Source organism: Patiria miniata, unplaced genomic scaffold, assembly GCF_015706575.1.
Source record: "Patiria miniata isolate m_02_andy unplaced genomic scaffold, ASM1570657v1 HiC_scaffold_5, whole genome shotgun sequence".
NCBI lineage: Eukaryota > Metazoa > Echinodermata > Asteroidea > Valvatida > Asterinidae > Patiria > Patiria miniata.
The window spans coordinates 18,533,655-18,551,803 of record NW_024037072.1 but is presented as its reverse complement, the minus strand read 5'-3'; the positions used below and the strand labels follow the sequence as shown (position 1 = coordinate 18,551,803).

General features: G+C 40.0%; 1 protein-coding gene across 1 annotated transcript; it reads right to left on the bottom strand.

Moving 5' to 3' along the window:
* Nucleotides 1-478: 478 nt before the first annotated feature.
* Nucleotides 479-17,290, bottom strand: LOC119740362 (elongation factor 2-like). Its single transcript, XM_038215632.1, has 14 exons — nt 16,994-17,290; nt 13,706-13,920; nt 13,344-13,525; nt 12,377-12,585; nt 11,492-11,725; nt 9,644-9,896; nt 8,532-8,727; nt 7,752-7,890; nt 6,458-6,685; nt 5,241-5,384; nt 4,386-4,595; nt 3,815-3,997; nt 2,861-2,993; nt 479-1,746 (listed from the first exon to the last, which is right to left on the bottom strand). Exons 1-14 carry the CDS (start codon nt 16,994-16,996, stop codon nt 1,553-1,555), a joined length of 2,523 nt encoding a protein of 840 aa, XP_038071560.1. The 5' UTR covers nt 16,997-17,290; the 3' UTR covers nt 479-1,552.
* Nucleotides 17,291-18,149: the final 859 nt, after the last annotated feature.

Below are 18,149 nucleotides of genomic sequence, written 5' to 3'. Positions count from 1 at the left end.
CACAAGGGTGGAGGAACGTGACACAGGTTTTGAGGTGCAGCCCCCCCCCCCCCTCCCTAAGTATGATGATTGCTTATTTGGCAATGAAGCAAAAATTAATGTCCCGATCCCGTCGATCCCAAAACAATCTCCCCTGCAGTCCTTTGTTTAATTTCTGGGGTTTGGAACCCCTACCCGACTCCGGCTTTCCTTGTACCTGTCATCTCTCACAATTCCAATGTGAACAGATACATGTACGCCTTCTACTGCTATTTTTGGCCCCAATATTGAGATATTTAGGGGAATGTTAGGACAATGGGGGTACCGCTGTCTCAAATTGTGCTGGGTGCCGGTGTACTTGTGTCTGGGCGAAATCCATTTAAAAACGAAATGAAAACCACGCCCCCCCCAAAAAAAAAAACCTTCCTCTTACACCCCCACCCCCATACAAGTTCAACTTGGACAGACATTCAAGCAAAACACACACAAATACATGTCATAGATTTGTAGAGAAGCTTCACAGATTTTAATATATTAAGCCAACCGCTATGCACGCCTTCAACAAGTTTACGCTTAACCATCACCAGTAAGGCATTCTCCATTACAGACCAGGACAACAACATTCTCGGGTCGCTTTGCCTTCCGTATGAATGCGATTCCAAACCAGTCTAGTGCCTAGTACATGTTTCATCCTTCACGTGATATTTCCTTCCAAGTAGCTTCCAATTTATTACGCTGTTTAATCCTTTCACAACAGGGAAATGCAGTCTCTCAACTACAAGGGCCGGTGTTTTCAGAGGGCAAACCAGTTATAATTTATCTCTCGCTAAATAACTGAAGCATTATACTTGTACAATGTATATTGTTGCTACATAATTTGAACATCTGCATCCTTTTTAAAGAATAGTTTTAGTATGAAACCAAAAAAACAAAACAAGTGAAGACTTGCCATATTTTAGGCATACCTGTACAGTTTGTTATCGGCGACATGCGACAGATTCAACAACTTAAAACGGTTCTCACATAACTTATGTCAATATCTTCGGATGCAGACACAAAAACCCCAAAACCAAACAAAACCCCAATCCAATATGACTCCATCTCATGAAAACTTTGAACTTAAAGACGCTTTCTTACATCATGCCTTAAGATTGTGAACTGATGGTTTATGAATTATTTTTCTTGAAAATCAGTTTAAAAGATTAAATCAGACTTGAATTAGATTTGATTCCAATTCTTTAAATGCGTAAAACTCCCTATAGATAATGCCAGTTATGATTACTCCTTCACACGTTATGAACATTGAATATCATTAATATTACAAGAAATTATACAAGTTATCTAGATTGACAAAAAAAAAATTCCTTCAAAATTTTAGATTAAAGGGTCACGAATGAATGAAGTGGCATACATTTGTGTATCGTTACATGATACTTTACAGTTGAACAGGTTTTTTTTTTTTAAAGTGATCAAGTATACGCCATTAAATACAATCAGCCAGGAATCTATTTATCCTGGTACCCCTCAAATGTCTGGTTTTAGCCCCTCTGTTTTCCTGTGTCACTACCAAGCTCTACATCTTGTCCAAGTATTTATCCAGAGGAGGAGGTACCTCTGATAGGCCCTTGCGTTTGCGCGTAACGGTGACAACAACCCCGGGCTTGGAAGCAACGTCATAGGGATCCCCAGGCATGATCTGCCAATGGTCAAACACACACTGGGGGAAGGCTTGTCCGCCAGTGTTGGAGCGCAGATCAGCAGTGAAGCCTACAAGAAAAAGAAAATGCAATTTGACCACTCCCACTAATTGTGTCATTACTAGCTGAAATCTTCAGTTTTAGATCGTTAAAAACTGCTGTTAAAAACACAGTTCCCAGTGTCAACACGCGATTGCCGATTTAGCTGGTTCCCGGTCCTGATACCGTTCCAATTGATCATCTTTATTTGGCAGGAATCAGTCTATGTGCTAAGCCAAACATTTGCTGATGACATCGCGTCAAAAGCAGAAAAAAAATTGGTTTGACAATGCTTCCTGCACTCTCAATCACCCTCGAAAAACAGAAATACAAAAGGAGTAATTTTCTGATAGTTTTTGACCTCAAGATGTTGTTGACACGCCTTTTTGGTCATCAGACAAAATGGACAATAAGGACGTGTTTTTCACGTATGCAATTCAACTCTCCGAAACATTGGCACTTCAAGCACGTCAAAACAACAATATTTTGTTCATTCGCAGTGTCAAACACAGGTAGTGTGGCGTGGCCAGGTTTATTCTGGCACGGGACTGGGTCCCACAAAGGGCTCCTAAAAGATGTTTGTAATGCACAAAGACGATAAACAGCTTTACTCCCACAGCAACTCTTTCATGCCACTCTAATTTGTTGCCGAACATGAACCGAACCAATAAACATTGCTGAGCCAAACCCGAACCAAAGGCTCACTTTCAGCACTCGTAACAAAAATGTTAGTTGCATTCCCCGTGCTCTTCAACGAATTTGTCTGCAAACCTCTGGAAAAAAAAGCTTTTTTGTTTTGGGCACCAACAGATCTGCTTTGCGAGCAGACCGACTCCCGCTCCACACATTATAGGTACTGACCAGCGTACCCTGCAAGAATAGAACTCTTGAGTGGCAGCCACTAATTTGAAAGTGTAAAGTAATCATTCAGTAAATAACTATGTACCAATTTTTTTTTAAGTTGATGTCTCACTTTTTAAGTGAAAAACTTTTGTATTGCTAGAAAGATAACAATTAAGAAAAGGAGTCTATTTTTTGGGATGAAAACTCTAGAACAGCATGAGGAATGCAACTTTAAAGAAAATTTCTTCATGAAGCAAACTGCGATATTGAAAATGTGCTTCAGGTAATAAATATATACGTACCGAATGACTCGTTGACAGGCAAATATGCCTTGACCATGAACATGGGTGTTCCGGCGACCTTGCCCTCTTCAAATACATGGCCACGTCTGCGAGTCAGGACACCGTAGATGCCACCAACTGCTTGTTCTGGGCACTAGGTACAGGTGAAAACAAGCCAAGCATTGTTGTCATCTTTAATCACGCGCATTTAAACAAGGCAGTCCTGATCAGATCAACACCACCATTAAGAGAACTACCATGTTTGTGCTGGTGTGGTTTGGAGCGGTATAAGGAGTAACAGGCAGGGCTTTTTGGGGTGGTACCAGAGACTAACGGCTTAAAACACCTCACCCACAGATTCTCTCTCATGATTGGCCAAAAGCACATCACATGATATCCCGTTTTTACTATTTTTCTGTGCACAGTGAAAGAGAAACAAAAGCAGCCCCGCTCTGAACATGTACTACACGAATTAAAATACCAACCAGAGGTCCGTGTATATGCACATACAGAGTTGTGTCCAAAACAATTCATGATGGGCTAGCTTGGAGAAATGCAAGTGAATAGCGACTCATTTCATACTGGATATTGGTTTAATTAATCCAGTATCTCTCGCACTCATTAGCTGAATCGGTGGATGTGGACTGCTTGACCATTCAAAGCAGTTATTTTTATATACTGTAAATCAGTGTTGAAGAACTCTTACTCGTACTCAAGAACATTTGTCCTACTCATACTCGTACTCATGAGAATGTACTCATACTCCAACTCATGGAACTGTTCTCCCGCTGGAATTTGAAACTTTTTAAGAGGTACAGGCAGAAGAACCAATTCTCTACTGTTTTGGAGGCTATTGCATTTGGCTTATGTCCGTTTTCACAACAAAAACCCTTGAGTAATGCATTAATGTGCTTATAGTCATGGAAAGCACTTGTACAACTCTGCTGTAAATCACCACCAGATACTTGGACCTACCTGGATTTCCACCAGATAGACAGGTTCCATGATGCGAGGATTTGCTGTCATCATGCAGGCATAGAGAACACGTCTGGTAGTCGGAATAATCTGGCCACCACCGCGATGGATGGCGTCAGCATGCAGGGTCACGTCGTGGATATTGAAGCGTACTGCCCGCACATTTTCGTCACACAAAACTCCCTGTCAATTGCAAACATTTAATTCAAATTTGGTAAACCCCCTCATTGCCACATTGTTTATTGACTTGGCTCTCCCAAGGACCAAATTGTTTGCCCAGTCATGCGAAAATCACGAGAGAGTTTCATTCATCAAAGGGGTTTCATTCAAATTTATTGAAATACAAAAAAAGGGGGACAACATTGTACCCAAGCAAAATCAAGGTACAGTAGAATGTAACATTAACACCGTATTACAATTGCAATTGCACCGTATTACAATTGTCTATACTTTTTTTGTACCATTACACCAAGCATTGACTCTAAACAGGAACTTCTACACTAAATTTTCTTTTCTGCGTGCAGCCCATTGTACTTTTTTTTAGTGCAAGTCCTACTGTTGTTGTGCATACCTCTTTGGTTGCCCATTGGAAGCCAGCCACCATGCTATCTTTGATCTCATTCAGATACTGCACTCCCTTGGTGGTATCAATCAGTAGATTTGGCCCCGTGCCCTCCGGCCCAAAGCACCAGATCTTCCTGGCCTCGTTCACTTCATATTCGTACTTGTCAGCCAGAAAGCGACCACGCACTTTAGCGTCAGTCCTGGGTGTGATCTCATCCTGATGGAGTTTGAACAGACAAAAAAATGAGACTTCGGAATTTAAATGGAGGGCCGCTTTAGGCTTAACCCTTGTTCAACCAGAGCACCTGAAGGGCTTGGTATAACAACCATAGCGACTCGAGGCGCCCAGTGTTTTCAACTGTTTCTACTAAAACGACACATGAAAGTTGATAGTTCAGGTCAAGATCTTTCAAAGCACATACCACTTACATATAATCTTTGTTGGTTTGACGACACATAAGAAAATAAAAATGAAAGTTACAAAATCTGCCCCAATTGGGAAAGGCTTTGGACACATAGCCTTTCCCAAAAATATGCCGAGGAAAGTGTGGCCTCTAACGGGTTAAAAGCAAACAAGTACCACTTTTTTTCAGTTAAGTTGTGTTAGATAATAAGTAGAATTCACTCTATTTTACTGACAGGATGAGGCTATTAGAGAAGCCAAGTATGAACAAGATGATTGGAACGGCCCAGTTTGAACAATTTCAAAATATCACAAACCTTGTGATAAGTTCTTGAAAGGGGCTTAGTTTGGGCTTTTAAAAAAAGGCATTATCCCAGATCACATCTATGTGTATTTGAGGAAAATCAAAGAGGATTTATATAAGCCAGGACACTCTTACACTGAATTTTATAAACATACCTTTTCAATGTCTTCTGCAAGGCCATCGGGAAAGTTGACAGCTGTCAAGAACAGGCGGTTGTGCTTGTTGGGAGACTTGGAAAGACACATTCTATCAGACGCCGTCTCTACAGTTTCTCTGTAGGAAACCACTGGCAGAGATTTCTGTAAAGAAAAAAAAATAATTAAATCAAATTGCAAGTACAAATAAAAGAATTTAAATATGCCATCCTGCCAAAATTAAGTGCAGAGTTCTCTCATAAATCTTTAAATTAAATTCCATGACTCTTCCACGACAACATTAAGGCTTTCCAAGACACATTCCTACACTTTTATGCATCTTAGAAGCAAAGTGTCAATACACTGGTCAGTCATCTCACTGAAAATATAGGTCTGTGCAGTGTGCATTACCATCAACAACATGGCCCTCACAGCCATCCAATCCTCCCACTTTTTCATCTTAAACTCACATGACACTACACTCTTCAAATGCATCCTGTCACCCATCTTCCTATCATTTCACGGTACTATAAAAGCTCTTCGTTTCATTAATTTGAATTCATTTCTAAAATGAATTTAAAAAAAGGAACATCATCAATGTGCCAGTCTACCTGCAAGGTGGATCTATTTGTGCTAAAAAAGAAACCCAAAATGCAAGCCTATTTTTCAGAGGGTTACAGATGAAAACACAAAAAAGCCTTCTTTTTTTTTTTTTTAAATAAGAGACTCTTGGGTCAAAATTCATCCGGAGAAAACGTCAAACTTGTTCAAGAGCATAAACAGTACATATTTAATCCTAAGCTCCCGATCTCCATCCAGAATATAGCGGTATTCGGTATTATAGGGTACTTTTTCTGGGAGGACAATTATGTTATCAAAATTCGAATTAGACATATTGTGTTAGGGAAACAGGCACCATGGACAGAACCTTACCGGAAGACCAGTAAGCACAATTTTCACCTTATCAAGATACCGTGATAACAGTTTTCCATATCATATACATGTATACATACATACATATACCATAGTGCAGATATTGCCAAGTCATTTCCGTCACCTTTTTTTAAATGGCTTTTGCACACCCCTGGCCACATTTAAGAGGGTTGTCAGAATTTCATAATTTTTGGTATTTTGACAACATCATCCGGTAATGTTCAGTACCAAAATTCTTTTGTCACTATACGGTATTATTGAAATATAGTCCAAGACTAGTCGGGGCGCTGAATCCTTGATCGTACCTTAAGTGGGATACAGGCATGGTCCTCTTCCAGATCCTTGAGGCAGATCTCCAAGTGGAGTTCTCCGGCTCCGGCCACGATGTGCTCCCCAGACTCCTCAATGATGCACTGCACCATGGGATCCGACTTGGACAGACGCTTCAATCCTTCCACCAGTTTAGGCAGCTGAGATGGGTCTTTGGCCTCTACTGCAACACGTACCACGGGACTTACGGAAAACTTCATGACCTGGTCACCAATTAGATAAGGATCAAATAATTGTTCAAATGTTTGTGGCCTGCCACCACAGAATGAGCTTTAAGTCAGGTTTTTTTTTTTTTTAATGGAGATATATTTATTTCTCAATTCTGCAGAACAAGAGCTTTAAATTTATACAACATTTAGGAATATGGGGGATACTGATTTAAGTAATGAAAATACAGACTGCTATTAAAACTTCATTAATCTTTATCCTCCTCACTAGCACTAGCCACTCAAGCCACCCACAGTATGTGACTTAAGGCTTATTTCTTGATGTATATGTACATAAAATTGCCAGGCGTGAATTTTAAGTAACAGGCTAGGCAGACAATGCAACTTAATAGCCAAAAAAAATACATGCAATCAAAATAAAGCACCAATGTGGACCTTACTGTTTTCGTTAACCCTAACCCCGAAAAAAACCCATTCATTTGGGGTATAAAGTACCACATACTACAAAGTACTACAAAAAATATGTTTGCAGGTACCAAACACCAGAAAATACTTTTGAGTTCTGCGCCCACTTATATGCTGAAGTACTGCATACTACAGTTTACTACTAGTAGTATTTTGTAGCTTAACCCTAACCCTCCAGGGTATGTTTGCTAGAACCCTGCCAAGCACAGCAATATGCAACACTTGACTAAGTGACAAGCCTGCCCAGTGTAGCAAGATCCATCTGGGTCTTGCTACATGGATCTTGAAAAGTCTCAAGGCCACACTGCCTCAGAGTCTGTGGTCACTGCACGCAGCAGGATACAACTGTGGCATTGTTCAGTGGGACTTAGCTCTCATTGTTTCAGAGCTGGCCATTCTTGCACTGGTGTTGGCAGCTGAATGCATCAAAGTGCACCAGTTCTTTTCCACCTGATGCACTGTGTTGCGTCTGGCAGGGTTAGGGTTAAGGTGAGGTAAGGGCTAAAGAAAAATTCTTCTGTACTCTAATGTCAACATTTTAAATAGGATGGCGCCCACAAGAAAGCCACGACACCTTTGGCTTTGCCTTGGCTGGCATTTTCCTGACTTAAATCCTCAAAATGCAAATTGCACTTGCCTTCATGTTGTGAGCTTGATCGTATGTGGAGATGGTTCCAGTCTTCACCAGATACTGGTCAACACCGACAAGGCCGACAATGTTACCACAGGGTACATCCTCAATGGGCTCGATGTAACGTCCCATCATCAGAATAGTCCTGAGTATGACATACAAATGTCAGGTTTGTTTTTTTAAAAATGTGCGGATACACCTTTTATAGATATGAAAAGCAGTTGTGCATTACCTGTTGTGCTAATGCAACACAATAATGTGATTGTGTACATTGATACTTTATTCCAACTTGGCATGAAACCTTTGTGATACGCCATGTATATGTCTCTTCAAAAATAAACATATATATATTCAAGCAAGAAATGTTTTGTATGTCCAGAACAATAGCAATTTCAAATCTATTTTTCAGGGTGAAACTCGAACAGCACAGCTAGTACATCTGTTACAATGTTGCATTTAGCAAGGTTCTTATAAATATGAGCTGTGTCGGATTTCGTTGCATTTACCAGGGTGCCAGAAAGGGGGGGGGGGGGGTTGAATACCTGATATGGGGGGGGGGGGAGTACCTGATATGGGGGGTGTAGGGTTAAACAAGACCCATATCTCACCCCTGAATGCAACACAATCCACTGTTGCATTTAGCAGGGTTCTTATATGAGCTGTGTTGGATTTCGTTGCATTTACCAGGGTGCCAGAAAAGGGGGGGGGGGGGAGAGTTGATACCTGATATGGGGGGGGGGAGTACCTGATATGGGGGTGTAGGGTTAAACAAGACCCATATCTCACCTCTGGATGCTTTTTTGGTACAGGTCTTCCTTCTTGCCAGGTACGTAGTGAGGTCCCATGATGCGTACCTTCTGGCCCGTGCAGGCTCTACCTGAAAAGACCCGGCCAAATGCGTAGAAGCGGCCCTTATCCGTAGTCGGTACCATTTTCGAGATGTACATCATCAGAGGCGCAGTGGGATCACAGGTCTTGATACCTACACACACACACACACAAATCCATAAGCTTACCAACTTCATTACTTAAGTTTTGCAAACAAAATGCTACGAGTTCTGAATCTTAATAAATGTGCCATTATCCCAAGTGAAGGCCAGTATTACAATGGAGCAGAGTGCATCTATTATGTCCCCTGTGTTAGTGCTGGGAATCAGGGATTACAATGGATTTAGGGGACACTTTGACAAATCGATCCAAATTTCACTAACACCAGGATCAAATATTCCAAAATGGGTTGTTCTTTAAATAATAGGTCCAAAGTGTGACAGTTTTCCTGTCCCTGTTACTTTTGAACTTTGTAATTTGCCATTCAAGTATCGTTAAGGAGGTGGTTTTGCGGATCATAATCACTTGTGGCGGAAGCATTTAATGAAGGAGTGCATCCACTTTTACAACATCCTGGACATCAGATTTAAATCTGCAAAAGTGCACCCCATCTTTATGAGGTACAGAATGGCACAAAAACACTTCAACCACCTAAAAACCCAAAACCGTCCTGGGTGCAGAATATGATGGAATATAATAATAATAATAATAATAATTTGGGAGGCTAATCATCCTTACTCGCAGCTGGTATGCTGAACTGCAAAGGACGCGGCTACAATGTGGTCGGGCCGCTGGCACGTAAAGGCGCCTATGGCTGCCGGCCACATCGACCCATATATGATCACGGAGCACAGCCTGAGATCGAAAGTGTTAGATTTCTCCGGAGGGAGGAAAACCGGAGGGCCCGGAGAAAAAACCCTCATGGCACAGGAGAGAACCAACGCACAACTCTACTCACATGTGATCTGCGGCCAGGATTCGAAACCCTGGTCGTGATGAATATGTGGGGTTACTGGTGGCAAGAGGGATTACCAAAAAATTCAATCAATAATTTTCAGCTGAGCACTTACCCAAGGCACAAGGGTCATCATGCGGGCCTTCGTACAGCAACTCCATGCGGTACCTTTGCGAGGTGACTGGCGATGGTAGATGAATGGTGATCATCTGCAGCAGGGCCTCACCGGCCGGCAGCCACTTGCGCATCACTTCCTTCATCAAGGGCTTGCCCTCTTTTTCTTTGGCTTCAGTCGAGAGTTTGATGTTAAGTTTGTCTAGAAGTTTTTGAGTCGCATCTTTATTGAATTTCATGATGGCGTCGAAGACCTGCCAGAAGACAAGGGGTCGGGTTATGTATTGATCAGGTTTCCTAAGCCCCTAAAATAACAACTGGACTTAATTTCAAACTTAACTAATTCGGCAGGCTTCTCATTTTATTCGTTTTGGGAATTTTTTTTTTTTTTACCCCTTAGCCCTTGCACTGCCAAAAATCACCCTGCCTGTATCTCCTCATACCGTTTGAATCCAATCCCAGCATTCTACAGTTTTATTGATTCCTGAAGGAGTACATATAATGTAATACAATTTAATACAACTGCTAAAGGGTTAAAGAAAATCAGCCAGGAGAAACCAGTTTCTACTTAAACTAAACCAGACAACATTGTCCAAGTGAGCTTGTTTAACCCTAACCACCCCAACTCCATCAACATCCATCCCCCATTTTGGTGGATTTTGGGGGACTTGGTCCAGAAGGCCTGCCGTGACTAAATATTGATGGAGTATGATGGACTTGGGCCTAATGGCCTGAAGCAGTGCTAGGGGTATCCGATTGATTTTTGCCTAGCTTCCTGTACTGCTATTGTGATAAAAGCCATGTGTAGCAAGTCCATGAATGTCAACCAGTGCGTCAGTGATGGATTCCATTATGTCATGTACAGTTTTGTATCAGACACACAGTGATTGATGGATTTTGATGGAATTCATCCATTTCCTAGTAAAAGAAGCTAGTGAGTTAGGGTTAGAGGGCATCTTCATAAATACGTGTCACTCTAATCTACAAAGTGGAATCGAGGTGAAACAAAATAAAAGCTCGTAAACAACAGCACGCATACAATCCATGACACTACATTTAAGTTCAATAATGACTTACTAAATGCAATGCCACTGACATAAATGCATGTTATTTTTTCCCTTCAATTTTGGTTTTCAGCTCACTGATGTATGGTAAACAAAGCAGGGCCTTTGAGTTTGGCATAATGGTGGGTATGGGCCAAACTACTACGAAAGCTGTACAAGAGTGTCCCAGAAATCAGCATCAGCCATATCTAAACAAATATTCATATGAGACTAAATTTTGTTTGTGTTTTTTTCATGCTGTTGATGATGTTTATTGCCTGTGGAAAAATAGACTGAACTGATTGAAAACGTTTAAAGCCATGACTGGAAACTGTGTAAATTTGTTACGAAATAAGGACAGTCTCTTCTTGTTTGCATGTGAAATGTGTTCGTGTGTGATACAGGTTCATGGTCTTCCCCTCTTCACCAGCACAAGCTAATGCCGTTTAAAAGTGTAAAGTTTGCTTTTTATGGAGCTCTAACGTTTCTAGTCATGGCTTTAAAAGTATTCAAACAGTTTATTTATTCCACAGGCAATGAACAACATCAACAGCATGGAAAAAAACACAAACTAAATTTAGTCTCACATGAATATTTCTTTAGACATGGCCGCTGATTTGTCCGGGCCTGCATTTTCTGGGACACACTGTACTCAGAAGATTGCAACAAAGAAGAAATATTGGACGCGGCGTTGAGTCTTCTTTATTTTAAAAAAAAAAAAAAAGAGGCAGGGATTTCTTCAGTGGTGCTCTTTGAGTAGAAAGCTTGGTAGTTGGTCCGGAGGCAATAACAGTCATCATGCCTACCTTGTAGATGGGATCCAGCACAAACTGATTGAAGCCTCGGACGTAACCCTCCCCGCCGATTTTGTTCCACTTCTTCTCTTTAGGGTTGAAGAACTGATCGCCCCAAAGACGCTTCATCAACTTGGCCGGTTCGATCTTGAACTTGGCGGCATAGATCTCAGCAAACTGTTTGAGAGTGAAGGCCCAGCCATGCAGGCCAGAGCCGAAGCCTACTGTGCCCTTGTATGGATAAACCTGATTAACGGGAAGGTGACAATCAAATCAAAATAACATTCAACCAGAAGTGCAAAACAGTGTTTCAGGCAAAACTAGATGAATTACTGAGAAAATTCTTTTAAAAAAAAAATCGCTTTTATAGAACTCCAATAAGTATTTGATTATTAGGCCACAACAGAGACAACACAGACATTTTCACAAACAGGATTCTGGTAGACGTAGTATCGTCCTATCATTTCACTGAAGCTAGAAAAAAACCGTTTGCTTCACTCAAGAATGTACAACTTCTTCAAATATTTTGTTTACGGACAAATAAAATAGTCCATATAGTTGATGTCCAAACAACATAAAGTCCTTTAAAACTTTTTTTAAAATCCATCAATTTAACTTATTTCTGATCATTCCAAAATAGGAACTTTGGGAGTTTATAGGTGAGTCATTCTATAAATCTGGGATCCCTTTTTTTCCTGTCTGTTACATTTTGCAACTTATAGATGTACTCCTTAATGCATTCTTTCTCCCACAGTGACTACGCAATTGATCTACCCAACCCCAAAAAAGTTTTGAAGAATTTTTAAACAATTTCAGAGGTAACAGGGCCAGGATAAACATTGCACTTTGGACCCAAAATGTGAAGGTTGATCCATAAAGTCATTCAAGATTTGTAACCTGGATATCTCCCATGGGTCCCTCCTCATCTGCGTAAGTGGCTACAATCACGTTGATGCTCTCTACAATACGCTGGAAAGTCTGGTACAGGTCTTCCATTTCCAACTGCAATTCCAGCAGGGCCCGGTCCATTTTGTTCATGAACACCACGGGCTTGATCCGCTCGGCGATGGCCTGACGCAAAACAGTCTCGGTCTGAACACACACACCTGCAAGCGTTTCAGGGTTCAGAGGTAAACTTTTAAATAAACCATCAATTTTTTGTGTGTTAAATTCTTTGTCTTTGAGAAAGAGAATAACTGATAGACAAGTCACACAGCAAAGTGAGCCATAAACAGCCAGACCAATCATATGAACTGATAACACACAGGCTAAATACACCCATATAGACGAAATCCTGAAACTTTTTCTTTTTGAAAATGCTTTGTAAGTTTATCAGTTTTGGAATTTGAAAATATTTAAATCGAAGAGTTCCAGGGGATTTTGTAGGGCACAATCAAGTCAAGAAATAAAAGATGATTAAGTCAAAGTTGGAAAAAAAACAAAATACTAAATTATTCAAATATGCAAAGCCCTATAGACCATGTGCCCATAACGACATACCGCCCAGCAACCCAAACATTTAAGCATCTTGTGTATGTTATTTGGTCCACATTAATTATTAATTGACCTATCGCGGTAGGCCAATGATATGATTTACAAATGGACGCGGAACGCGCAACATCTGAGACAAACAAAACTCAGCGTACCAAAATTACACAGGGTTGTCTAAGGGGCGTGGCCAACTCGCAAACGGCGATAGGTCAATTAAACAGTTTATGTCAACACTTTTAAACCATTCATATTTCAAGAGATATACATGCAGTGCCATAAGAGAACCATTTGCTGAAAGTTGGCATAATGTGACCACAACATCCAATTTTTAACAAATGGCACATGCTCCATTCCCAAGTGTAATTCGACGTACCACTGACGCAATCTACAACAACCAGTGCACCGTCAGTCACACGCAGAGCAGCAGTCACTTCGGAGGAGAAGTCCACGTGGCCAGGAGAGTCAATCAGATTGATCAGAAAGCCATTGCCATCCTTTTCCTGGGTGATGTACTGCATATCGGCTTCCGCCAATTCGTAGTACAAGGAGATGGCACTGAACGACAGAAAACAAAACGATAAGAGTGTAAATACTTATCATAATAATGAGGCCAAAAAAAAATAGTAAAAAGATACTAGAAAGTTTTGACAGAACTCAATAATTTACTGAAGCCCACGGCGCATGTGTACTTGTAAAAAATAAATAAAAGAAACACCCTCAGTTGACTATACTCACGTGGATTTGATGGTGATGCATCTTTCCTGCTCGTCTTTACGTGTATCAGTAAAACGAGCTTCACCTGCCCTGGCACCGGCGATAATGCCGGCTTTGCTGACTAAGGAATCAGTAAGGGTCGACTTGCCGTGGTCCACATGGGCAATGACGGACATGTTCCTGATGTTGGCCTTTTTGTCCATAATGGCCCGAATCTGGTCTATTGTGAAGTTCACCTGAAAAAATTACACGCACTACTTAAAAAGCCGGAACATTTTCCTCAGTTTGTATGGAGATTGTTTATATTTGCTTAACATTAATTTAAAATTGTTCCACTTTCATCCAGTCACCTTTACACAACCACAAATGTAGGTACATGTAGTTGACCGAAAAAGATTTTGTAAAGACAGGCCAACTTTTATGTAGTGATTCTCCATTGTAAAAGTGCAGACACTTGAGTCATTCCAAATGACTAATAGATGATTTGTTGACATGGTCGCTCCGAAATATTTCAAACCTGGCACTTTTTATGTACTTTATTCAATTTTTGTTTGAGAGTTTTGTCTTTGGAGTCTCTGGAAACTCAAACCGCCATAAATACGTTATTTTTGATCTTATTTCAAGAACAAAACTACGACAGTGAGGGGAAATGTCTTAACTATTTGGCTGTCCACTTTATTTTTCTCATTTGTTCTATGTTAATGAGAATTTGATTAAGACTGTGTGAAATGATACAAAATATTGCTTAAATTAAATGTTTCTATACAACTGATGTTTATACCAAGTTGCACGGTCATAGCATGTTGCATAAATTTATGAGATATTTAATTAGGTCATTTTGCATTAACATTGCATCTTAATTAGCATAATTGACATGACGGTAAGTGAACAACTTGAAAATGTGTTTGAAATAAAGGTCTACAATCCAAAATGATTTGTGGGGACTTTGATGGATTCAGGATCTCAACAGTTAACTCCTTGGCTATATGTTTGGTGTGTACGAGGTATGTACTACACTGGTGGATTCTGATGGACTCATTGGTAGATTCTGATGGGACTCAGGACACAAAAGAAGTTGGTGGATTTTGGCGGATTCAGGATACTTCTAGTAAAAGTGCTCAAGGGGTTAGGGTAATAGGATTGCATAAACTTCACCATGATGCAAGTCTGGCCCTTTACATGCAAGTCTGGCCCGCACTGAAATGGAGATAATCTCCCCTGCTTAGAAAATGGTCGGACCAAAGTTAGGTATCTAAGATGATGCATCGCAACTTGATGCATCGCAACTTGAATTTGAATCACAACCAACATCAAGATGGCAACTGCAAACACGACGAGTGGTTAACTGTAAATATACATACACATATGTACATGTACAATGTACCTACCACCATCTGATTTTCGATCTCTAATGGATATTTGGCACTCTGGGGTTTTTGCTTTGGGGGGGGGGGATAAACTCTGATAGGACCACCGTAGGATTGGTGATTTTTTTATTATTTATCTTTTTCTTTAATAATAAAAATCTGATAATTTTAAAATTTATATCAGATTTGCTTAATTTAAATCACTTATTTTTATTGATCATGTTTTAAAATATTGATTTGTTTCAAAGTTTGTCTACATCTTCCCATCCACCTTTACACAAATCAACAAGTATTTCTTCAGGCTCCAATAATACCTTCCACAAAACTAAATTCGGTATTCAGACATTTTCTGACGAAAATTCCCAATTATCATTGATTATTATCATCATCATTGGTTAGGAATCAGTGAGACTATCAATATGAGATTTTAATACACCTTTTTAGATGGTCTAAGTAAACCTACACCAGCGAAAATGATTCATATTATTACTTTTAACAGATCACGGAGTGTTTAAAGCAAAAGTGGATGTGCTGACTACACAATTATTTGAAGAAAAACATTAAGACTCAAATCTTGCCTTTATTCAAAACAATGAATTTGGGTAATTATGCAAAACCTACATGTAAATTGAGTCGATGCTGATGAAGGTGTGTTTGAATGTATTAAAAACATCTAATACACTTGTAATCAAGTGAAATCAGTTGATTGAAATGATTAAAATTATCACTTTAGTTTTGCCAAAAATAAGATTTTTACAAAATAACTGGGGGAAAAAATGTAGTATCCAGCACCACTTCTTTCAATGTGTAACAAAGTCTATGGAGGGTTGAGAGTATTTTCAAAGTTGGACATGTTTCTCAGTCTCAGATTCATGTCATTTTGCAATGACTTTAAGTACCTTCACTGAGATAATTGATAAAAAACGTGGCGTCAGGATGCATCATTCTTTCGAACAGCTGATTTAAATCAGTGATTTTTTTTTAATCACTTGATTTCAATCGCAATTTAAATCTGATTTCAATCAACGTGATTTAAATCAGCCAACACTGTTTTTGTCGGCGACGATGAGTGTGCGATGATTTGTTATTGCAGCTCAGGACTCATTTGCCCTCAGATTCTACTAAAAACTATCGGCCAGACCACGACCAAATTGGCAAATGTTGAGAAAGGCGAAGAGTGCTTGTTTTAGGCCTACTCAGACATGTCAGACAATGTCAGACTAGATAAATTGCCTGACAATGCCCGATTCAAACCCAAGCATTCATGCTGCAAATTCCAAAACATGGTCGCCCACACCAACTTGACCATGTTGACCAAATCTAGGCTCAAGTGAAACTAGGCCTAGTTTTTCTATGAAAAGACATGAAACCTTGTCTTGAAAGCTAGTAAGATACACAATGTTGACAGAAATGACATCGACAATAGTAATTAAATTATTCTGGACGATTTTTAAAACATGAAATTCAGAAAAACCATGCACTAGCACTAGCACTGTGTGAACAGCTGGTCCCCCAGACTTCTTGGCCATGTTGGCTGCATCGGGAAAACTCGTGGACAACATTTATTTAACATGTTTAACAATCACCGCCGTCACACATCACTGACTACGTAAAAACTGGTTTTATCTACTTCAAATCACACTAATATTTAGATATTTAAACGATAATTTCACACAATTTGTCATTAATGGTCAAATATGATAACAATATGGACATATTGTGATCACGTTGTCGCGATCTATAACTGCCAAACTGGGATGACTAACGTTCAACGGAACGGACCGGCCGGATGCCACGTACTTTTTGGTAACACCTATTCTCGTACAAAATCCACATTTTTCATATCTTTCCGACCAAAATCCTTTTCAAATTGGGATCAATAATCTCCTTTGATAGATGTTGAAAATAGATCATGAAAGATTGAAGGATGATGCTGTCTTACCATCTTGGCGGTTGGATTTTCAAGTCCTTCTGCCAAAAACAAATGTCGTCTGACAGACGGTATTCGTTTAGAAAAGGCAGATAGAGATGGCTTTACGTACACGTACGCGTATCATGCGTCACGTCGCATACAGGCGCATGTGTTTCCATGAATTGTGCAACATATCACGGCCACAGACTGCGTACGTCACCAAGGTCGGCGCTGATCATCATGCGCAGGCTGCAAGTCGCAGACTCCAGTCGATGCCGTTGAAAATCCAGCAGGTATAATGTGCGCTGGTTCACTAGTCTTGTTTTTCCCCCGGCCCCAACAACGGGCCTGTGAAAACATAAGCGTCAGTTCAGTGATTATAGGTTCAACATAAAAAAATACATGAGTGATTTGAATGATTCTTGTACTAAAAGAAAGCTCATTGATCGGGCTTTCATATCCCAGATTTTGAAAGTGCTACTGGCAAAACTTCTTTCAAAAATTGGTCCTGCCATTTGGGTATCGTTTTTTTTTATTACTCACCCTGTATTTTGCATACAACGGTGACATGGAATATAACAGTGAAACCTTTTCCACTTCCCAAATTATACGTTGTGAGGCTCAATCATGGGTACTTGATCGTATACTCCTCAATAAATCGCAGGCAGGCTACATTTTGGTATGATACTCTCTTTCAAGTTAGAAGTATTAAAATTGATTCCCCGCGTGCTCTTCAACAAATTGGAATTTATTTTGGTATTAATAAAAAAATAAAATAGACTTCAACGAGTCAATTTGTATGTTTTGTTCCAACAAAAAACTACATTTTGCAAGTGCTGCCAGTTTTGGGCACAAAAAAGATCCATTTTGCGAGCAGACTGGTTGACGTACTATAGTCGTGTTCCCTAACGTGGCGCACTTCGAAGCATACCCAAATTTCCTCGTGTAGTGTTGCCAAACCTCTTTGTTGACAAACCTCAAATTCATGCAGTGAAATACTGGTACTTTTACCTTATTAATGCTTGCTGTTTAACCTCTGTGAACAATTTCTGTTTCATAAAATTTAAGCCGAAATTAAAAAACGGTGGCGTCCGGAAATTGGGCACAATTTGGCGGAGTGTTCCCTAACGTGGCGCACTTAAATAAATCTCGGAAAATTCCAAATTAACATTTAAGAATTTCTGAA

What these genes read in the sequence shown, in the direction of transcription:
- LOC119740362 (XM_038215632.1), bottom strand. An exon ending in TGATGACCCTTGTGCCTTGG is followed by an intron (nt 8,728 to 9,643) that starts GTAAGTGCTCAG and finishes GTGTGTGTGTAG; the next exon opens with GTATCAAGACCTGTGATCCC. An exon ending in ATGCCTGTATCCCACTTAAG is followed by an intron (nt 5,385 to 6,457) that starts GTACGATCAAGG and finishes TTTTCTTTACAG; the next exon opens with AAATCTCTGCCAGTGGTTTC.